Source organism: Neolamprologus multifasciatus, chromosome 7 (genome assembly GCF_963576455.1).
Source record: "Neolamprologus multifasciatus chromosome 7, fNeoMul1.2, whole genome shotgun sequence".
Taxonomy (NCBI): Eukaryota; Metazoa; Chordata; class Actinopteri; order Cichliformes; family Cichlidae; genus Neolamprologus; species Neolamprologus multifasciatus.
The window spans coordinates 43,724,630-43,733,433 of NC_140445.1; the positions used below are offsets into that span (position 1 = coordinate 43,724,630).

Below are 8,804 nucleotides of genomic sequence, written 5' to 3' on the forward strand. Positions count from 1 at the left end.
CATGTTTGATGTGCTTTATGTGCATGTACGCAGACAAATGAAATGGAAAGGGTGAAAGAAGAAGGGAGAAAGGGGCAATGGCAAAAAAGGGGGCCAAGGGCAAAAAAGGGGGGGCAGGGGGGCAGAGGGAGAAGAATGGGGTGAGCAGCAGGGAAGAGGTAGAGGTACTGAAGGGGGTGAAACCCAGAGAGGAGGAGGAGGGAGCACTGAAAGAGAATAGAATTCATTTGAAGGTGAATAGTAACAGCGTGGCTTCTTTCATAGGGGTTTCTGTCATGCCTAGGGGGCTGCAGGAGGTGGAGGGGTGTGCAGAAGTCTTTGGGCCAAAATGAACACTGGAGCTATTACACACTTCATATGCAGAGACACTGCTGGGGAGCCACAACACAGGCACACCCATGAGCCATATTTGACATAACAGGAAGTGTTATGTACGAATGAAACTCACTAAAGACTAAACGCATACATGCTCCATTTTACTTTAAGCCAAATCGTTTGCTTACTGCTCATAGAGTGTATTTGAGAGAGGTCCTGCCAGATGAACAGAATGAACTTTTTGGGGTCCCTCCTTGATCACAATACATAAAACACAATCTCCAGACAACAAATGAATCATTATTGTATTGAGGATTTTTAAAACTTGAGCATACTATTGTATATTCCACTAAACCGAAAACAATCATAGTTTTCACTCACACGGTCTTTAGAGCAATGTTTCTACTTTCACAGATTTCATGCAGTTTGATATAAACAAACATGTACTGTATAGCAGAATACAGTACGTATAATCTTGCAAAGTGGGGGACTGTGAACATGCTGGCACGAATCCTTTCACAGAGAACAACAACAATGAAAAAAGAAAAAGAAAACCAAAAAAAAACTTTTTAGAGTATCCAAGACTGGAATCGAATGGAAAAATACTGAGTCATCTGCTGTCCAGTCACTCAGCTTGTTTCTCTTGTTGATTGATAAACTCCTCCTTCACAGTGATTCTATCTTATTACTCTCTGAGGTGTCAGGAAGACAGGAAGCAACAGAGATAAACACACTATCACAACACAACTATATTTAAACAGGAACTCTGAAGAAAATCACACTGTTTTTTTTTTAAGTGCACTGAGCTCTTTAAAGGATTATCTGATTAAATGTTCAGTAAATAGTTCCCCTGTTTGTCATTAGCCATAGTGTCATGCATATAAACTGATAACACTTTCAGCCTTAATTATCAAAGATGCACTTCAGTTACTGCTGGGATATTCACCCATGTTAATTACGTTTCCATTGACCTGTTCAGAGCCTCACTAAAACATACATTCATGCCAACAATAAGAAATTAAATATTTGTGTTGGATCATTTTCGCCACATAAGTGTATCCAGACTTGTTTCCAAATCAGTCTTCAAATGAATCCATCAAAGCCTTATAAGATGTAATACTGCAGATTTGTGCATGTTTGTGTTTTCCTGCTGGGTCCTTTTAATAATATCGCTGTAGCATGGCTTCCGCTCGAGGCTTCAGCTCCTCTTATATGATAAAAGTGTCAAGTTGCTGTTACAGTGTGATGTTAATTGGACCCCACTGAGCCTGGACAGGTCATGCAAATTAACAGGTAGTCTATTAAAAGCCTTTGTGTGTGCGATCTGCGACCCTCGTGGCTTCACATAACCCTGAAACAGTGAGTCTGTCAGCGCTGAAAGACGGTTAAGACAGTCAAATGATCCGTCTGATTAAAGTGAAATGGTCCAACATTTCAGTCTATGCCACTGGCTACTCTTCATGCACTTTGGATTATGGGAAACAAACAGATACTAAAATGTAGTATTATTGGGACAATGTATGAGGTAACGTGACATCTTCGGAACATGCAGCAGTTTCACAGGACTGTCGCGCTAGTTAGTGCGAGACAGAAAAAGAGACGGTGACATTGAACCAGCATCACCCACACAAACAAACCTCTTCATTCCACTGAAGGCTGCACAGACAGAAATAGCTCCAGTGCCGTTGTGTGCTCACAATATCGCAGAGAAACATTTTTTTTCATCTGAGGTGATTTCAGCGGCCTTCCATCATGGGCAGAAAAAAACGTGAATTGCAGAAGGCCACTTTTTTGTTGTCACATAGCAACTGACTGCTGCTTTATTCTACCGAGAATATATATTTGTAGCAGAAATTTATGGAGCTTGAGTTTTTCGAGTTTGACATTTATATATATTTTTATGGAAAAAGAAATAATAATTTCCTTCCATGAGAGCGCACCAGTGTGTAGGCCTATATATAATCCTAAATTCATGCCCACAAAAACCAGTGGAAACAATCTAAGTGGTCACGCAGGGTGGGATAGTTAGCATTGAAAGACAGACTGTTTTAGAAAAACAAACAAACAAAGGTTACAGGTCATATCTCTCAGCAGTGCGCTGATCCTCCGTCAGATGTGCCAGACCTCACTGGATGCAGATCAGCTGTGTTTCCGGAGTGGGGAAGAAAATGAAATTGCACCAAAGGCGTTCTGCCTGTAAAGCCCGCATTGAGCATGGCTTTACTGTCGCGCTATTACAATGTAATATGTTTTTTGAAAAAAAATATGGTTCTTATTATACTTATTATATTAGGATGGTTTATGGTAAGACTTTCAATATACTGCATACAAATGCATTAGAGTGGTTCAAACAGCTCAAAGTGAATTAAAACTTCCAACATGTTGAAAAACGCACACCGCATTGTTGCAGACAAGCGTTGTAGCCTAATTATCGCGACGCTCTTTATTTGAAACTCGTGTGTGTGTGTAACTGTGAGCTGAGGCCGCCGCCCTCTCCGTCTTCCTTCCTTCCCCCTGCAGTTCTTGTGTTTGTTTGCACACACTTGATCCGGAGCGGAAATTCCTCTTCGTTTTTGTGAATGACAAACTCATTAACGATTCATCAACACAGGCCGCTCTATCCGGCCCCCGTTTCTAAGGCGACCGCTGCTGCCGCGCTTCTGATTGGTCGCCCCACAAAACGTATCCAATGGAACGCCTCCTGTTTGTAGCCATTCAGCAGTCTGGCGCCGCAGAGAGCGCAGAGAGCCAGAACCTGCAGAGAAACGATCTACAGCACAGACAGGCTGCAACAGCAGGCAGAGACGGGTGCATACCCCGCATGCTTCACAGCAACAAATCCACGTTTCAGCTCTGGATCTCCATAAAAATATTAGATACACAGCCTGTATACGCACAGAGAGAAAGAGAGGTGGAAGAGCAGCCGTGGAGTTATATAAGAAGAGAGGAAGCTTCAGCCTCGTCGCAGGGCCGGTATGACTCATTGATAAATAACGCTCTCTCCAACCAGATGCATGAATGAGGAACAGTGTGGGCAACCTACTCTCGGGAGATCTCTGAAGGGAACAGGAATTTCTTCGTCCCGCAACACACTGGTTCGAAAAGAACGTTTGGAGTGAGTCTTGACAAGCGTGACGGTTTTTATTTCGACTCTTTATTTAGTTTTTAAGCCGCTGTTCTCAGAGTTGTGTTGCCGAGGGCCCTCTGAGCAGCAGATCAGACTGAAAACGAAATTCCAGACAGATATTTGTGCCTGCTGCAGAAGCCGAGAAGCTCCCCGCTTTTCCTCAACACCCTTTTTTCCTTTTTTAACTCCTGCTTATAAATGCTTGACAAGCTCAAGCCCGTCGTCCAGCTTGACTCGGTTATGGCGATCAGCAAGTCAGTGGGCTGGCTCCGAGAGCAGCTCGAGACGCGCAGGGACGGCCTGCTTGTGATGGACTGTCGGGCCCAGGAGCTCTACGAGTCGTCTCACGTCGAGACTGCCATCAACGTGGCCATACCCAGCCTCATGCTTCGCCGGCTTAAGAAAGGCAATCTGCCCGTGCGCTCTCTGCTCTCCAACGGAGAGGATCGAGACAGGTTTGTGCGGAGGTGCAAGACGGACGCCATCCTGCTGTACGACGAGTACAGCCGAGAGTGGAACGAGAACGTGGACGGGGGCTCCGTGTTGGGTTTACTGCTGAGGAAAATGAAGGACGAGGGCTATAAGGCATATTATCTGGAGGGTGAGTGGAGTTCATTCACATTTTCGGGCACGGCGGCTGCCGCTGTTCATTCACAGGCTAGATTTTCGCGCAGACGTAGATTTTTGGCGTTTTGATTAAAGAAATATATAGTCATCACTCTAAGGTTAGGTTACTCTTGACTCCTCGCACGTCAGTAATTACCGAAGAGGGTCTTAATTTACTCCGAAGAGACGCATAACCAGATTTTATGTCTATTTGCATCTTCTTTTTTTCTTTCTCAGAAAATATTCATTTGCCGTCTGCAGTGTGCAACTTATGCCTGCTGTGTGGCAGGCAGAAACGGTGTGTTCATTGCATGTTTTATATTTTCCAGGTGGCTTCAATAAATTCCAGGCCGAGTGTCCGGCTCTGTGCGAAACCAACCTGGATGGCTCGTCCCACAGCAGTTCCCCTACTGCCCAGGTGCTGGGCCTCGGTGGGCTGCGCATCAGCTCTGACTCCTCGGACATCGAGTCTGATATCGACCGGGATCCGAGCAGCGCCACAGACTCGGACGGCAGCCCGTTATCCAACCCGCATCCCTCCTTCCCTGTGGAGATCTTGCCGCACCTTTACCTGGGCTGTGCCAAGGACTCCACTAACCTTGATGTGCTGGAGGAGTACGGGATCAAGTATATCCTCAACGTGACTCCCAATCTCCCCAACCTCTTTGAGAACGCAGGAGAGTTTAAGTACAAGCAGATCCCAATCTCGGATCACTGGAGCCAGAATCTCTCTCAGTTCTTTCCCGAAGCCATCAGCTTTATTGGTAAGTAATCCCGCAGAACTGGAAACGCTCTGCAGATTAAATCTTGTTGGTTAGGTTGTGTACATGCTTATTCATTTTTTAGTACTGCTTATAATTATTTAAACTCCAAAATTAGCTTTTGAGTTTGTGAGACCATAAATAGTAATACTGCGTCAGTCTGCAAAATATAGAACATAGAGAAAAAAAACATCAAGTCCTCATAATTCTGAACAAGGATTCAACTCAAAAGTTGGGTGTTTGATTAGTATTGTTCTTGTTCACTACTTTATGACACACATGCAGACAGAGTAAAGGGGCAAAAACAGATAGCTGGGGGCATAAACTTATTAAATGTGATATTTGTTATCACTGGCAGGAAGTTCTTAGGTTGTTATTGTGCAATTGAGATTAGATGAGGTGTCCCTGGCTGTGGTCTTATCAGTCAATCAGACAGGGACACACAGAGCAGGTAGATTAAGGCATTGTGTAGAGGCAGAGGAACACAAGTCTGCCTCCAATGGTGCACAGGCAAAATGCACTTGGTTTGACTTTAGTGGAAGACATTCTGGCCCTATCTCTTGTCCCAGGGCTTGTGAAATTGCAGCACAAAGGGCGATGTTGAAACTGGAGAAAGGGGAGAGTGAGCGAGGGGAGGGCGGTAATTCAAGCGCAACAGGAAGGAAGTGGCATTGAAAGTAATCTAGGACATGGCATTGCCCCCCCTCCCCTCCTCCTCCCGCCACATTACAAAAGGAGCCATTTACGGCCTGATGACATCCTGTTCGCCTTGACAGGGTGCCCTCATGACTCCTACATTTACACGCCCAAATGGCACCATTGTCAGAGTAACCCTAGCAAGCGGAAGAATGGTTTAATAGACCGTAATAGTCAATTTCCCAGCCGGCTACTCCAGGCCAAAAGAAACCAAAGAATGTGAGCTCTGTTTATGTGCAATACTGTCATAGCCCCTGTTTATTTACTGACATGGCCGGGAGGTATGATAATAAGTTCCTGGACCTGCTTCAATTTCCAACAAAGCGTGACTTTAAAATCACACAGATTTGATTATTGATTAGTTGCCTAAAAGAAGCATAAACAATGAGAGCTCCTCTGCTTTGGGCTTTTCAGATGTCAGGAATGTTTTTTTCTTCTGATCAGTATCCATGCAGACTAAATCTTTGGTCTTTGGACTGTGAGAGTAACAAAACAACAAACTGGGATATCTACTCTTTCCTAGTTATCTGGAATGATGAAAAGCTCTAAAGATGTTGTTTATTTATGATACAAAATTTCCACCCCTTTCTTTTCTTCCACCAGATGAAGCTCGGGGACAGAAATGCGGCGTCCTGGTCCATTGCCTTGCAGGCATTAGCCGCTCTGTCACAGTGACGGTGGCCTATTTGATGCAGAAGCTCAACCTGTCCATGAATGATGCTTACGACATTGTCAAGATGAAAAAATCCAACATCTCACCCAATTTCAACTTCATGGGTCAGCTTTTGGACTTTGAGCGCACACTGGGTCTGAAGAGTCCATGTGATAACCGCATGGCACCACCAAGCCAGCAGCTCTACTTCACCACCCCGACCAACCACAACGTCTTCCAGCTGGACCCCCTGGAGTCTACGTGAGGTCTGCTGTCACCACTCCTCTTCTCACTGGGGGTTTTGTGGGCCTCCTATTGGAAAAGCTGCAAAATGTTTTCTCTTTTTTCCGTCGTCTGCTGTGCGACATTATTGATACAGCTGGTCTGAGGCGACAGCTGCTGAGTGTGGTTACTGAAGGGCCATAGCTGTCTGACCGAAGCGCAGCTGCTGTTGACTAAATGAGGAGAGACAGTACAAGAGACAGGAAGCGAATCATTTAAAGTGTGCAGATACTTACTACAATCAGATTTTGCTGTAAGACTCTGGTCTTTTTTTCGTATTTTTTCAGTGTGTCTAAGGAAGCCTAAAGTGATTGATTGGACAACTGTATGTTATGCTTCAAAGTTCAAAGGCTGGTGTGCCAAAGAGACCTGATTGTTCAAAGTGGACAGATAAATGAAATCCTTTTGTATATTTGTTTTGGGGTCTATTACTAGTTCCCCCATGACATCAGGGTGCATTGTCTCCTTCATCTTCTGTGAAGACTTGCCTGCATGGGGCTCAACTACCCTGGCTTTAGAAGGCACACAATATAATGGACTTTATTTTACATTTGTGGAGTCTTTTCAAACATTTATACAGTGTGTATATATCTTAATATAAAAGACAATACGGTAAAAGCCTTGCTCTAGTAGTATATACCCCTTGGCACAAGTGGGTACTGAAGATTTGCTTTGTTTCATATTCTACTTTTATGTAAGCATACAAACTGCGTATTGATCAATATGTTTAAGTTGATTATGCCAAAAATCAAGTAGGCTTTCCAAGAATTGTGTACATGTGTAATATATTCAATAAGCGCTTTGTGGCTGGCCTTTTCTTTTTGTACCTGTCCTCCCACAAATCAAAGTCACCTTGGCCATTTGCCTTACTTTTGAGCTTGGAAGATTTTTTTTCCTTTTTTTTCGCACATTAACCTTCAGAGAAATGTACTTTTTTTTTTTTTACAAGTTACAGTATCCCAGATAGATTTGTTTTGTTTTCTTACAAAAAAAACCCCCCAACCAAACCTAGAACGATTATCACTGAAGTTTATAAATTGGGCTCCATGCTTAAGAACTCAAGCAGTTCAAATGGCCAAAGGTGGAATTTACTGGATGTCTCTGAAGATTAATTTAAGAAATCATGATCTGTGGGTTAAATAATTCTGATGTGTGGAAAAAGCAGGGAGCTTTGTTTGCTTCGCTTCTTCAGGGAAAATTCTGTGAAATGCAGCTTTCACTTGCCAAGATGAGACAAAATTAAATCCAGAACTTCGGAGAGTTGCCCCCACACCCCCCGTAGAGGAAACCACTACGTTGCCCTCTACTCACTCCTTCCAAACTCCTCTCTTACGAATGTAAAGGAAATATAAGTTATTAATAAATTGCTATTTTGTCTACACGTTCCGCTTCTTCTGCTTGTTTTTCCATTGACACATTCATTGGTGTTTTGTCTCCACTTACAGTAACACAATTATGTAAGTGTCTCCTCACCTGCAGTACAGTTGAGTGTTAACCAGCTGGCCAAGTCACGACAAAAAAGAGTCGCAATGAATCACGAGGCTGTTCACAGAGTTCTTGTTTTCCATTAACTACAGCACTTGGAACATTTCCCACTTTACTTTCCAGTACAGAATTAGCATGTCCTGTTACATGATGCTTGTGTAAGATAGCACTGTGCACACTCTGTTCTGCTGTGACAATAAGAAACTACAATAAGCTACCCAGCAGGTGCAAAGTGATTCCAGTCCTGCTGTAACTAGCCCAGCTGGTTTTACCAGGTGCTAGTCTACCATGAGGTCTTTGGGTTCAAAACAAACATTCCCTTGGTTAACTTGTGAAGGCAGGTCCTCAGCACTCAACCATCAAGGGAAGCATAAAGTACAGAGATAAAGTACGATTTGATAATAAGAGCAGTGGCGTGTACTCCCTGAGAACTGGAGACTCAGGAGATAATCTTGACGGTGTAGCTTAGGTGTCGTGTTCTCAAGCGAGCAGCAACTTGTTTCACAGTTTGAAGAGACTATTCCCACATCAACACCAGCTGCTGTGTGTGTGTGGACTATGTGGAAATGAGCAAGCCAAGCAGTACCACAAGGTTTGATCGTGACAGAGCTAGGATTGTTAACAATAAAGGATATGGAAACAGTGACTTGTATGCAGCATTTTTGTCAACTAAGTTCTTGATGTGCATGTATGACACAGTGTAAAAGCCCACACACGAAAGAATCCAGTGTGTAAGTACACAATCCTTATCTAGATTAACTGCTAAGAGTTGGTCAAAATAAAGATGTAAGCAATGCAAAATGCATTAGCAACCAGCTACAATTTTACATAACTACAATAAAACACAGCATGCAATATATAACCCATATCAAAAGTAGAC

The 8,804-nt window shown here is 43.5% G+C and overlaps 1 protein-coding gene across 1 annotated transcript; it reads left to right on the plus strand.

Annotated features, from left to right (window-relative positions):
* The first annotated feature begins 3,020 nt into the window (after positions 1 to 3,020).
* dusp6 (dual specificity phosphatase 6) lies at positions 3,021 to 7,820 on the plus strand. Its single transcript, XM_085167821.1, has 3 exons — positions 3,021 to 4,043; positions 4,378 to 4,812; positions 6,109 to 7,820. The coding sequence occupies exons 1-3, from the start codon at positions 3,641 to 3,643 to the stop codon at positions 6,420 to 6,422; spliced, it is 1,152 nt and encodes a 383-aa protein (XP_085023947.1). The 5' UTR covers positions 3,021 to 3,640; the 3' UTR covers positions 6,423 to 7,820.
* The last annotated feature ends 984 nt before the right edge of the window (positions 7,821 to 8,804 follow it).

Bases quoted from the DNA above. Each gene is read 5' to 3' on its own strand.
- dusp6 (XM_085167821.1), top strand. From the start codon at position 3,641: ATGCTTGACAAGCTCAAGCCCGTCGTCCAGCTTGACTCGGTTATGGCG. The intron at 4,044-4,377 runs GTGAGTGGAGTT...TATATTTTCCAG, and splicing joins TAAGGCATATTATCTGGAGG to GTGGCTTCAATAAATTCCAG. The intron at 4,813-6,108 runs GTAAGTAATCCC...TTCTTCCACCAG, and splicing joins CGAAGCCATCAGCTTTATTG to ATGAAGCTCGGGGACAGAAA.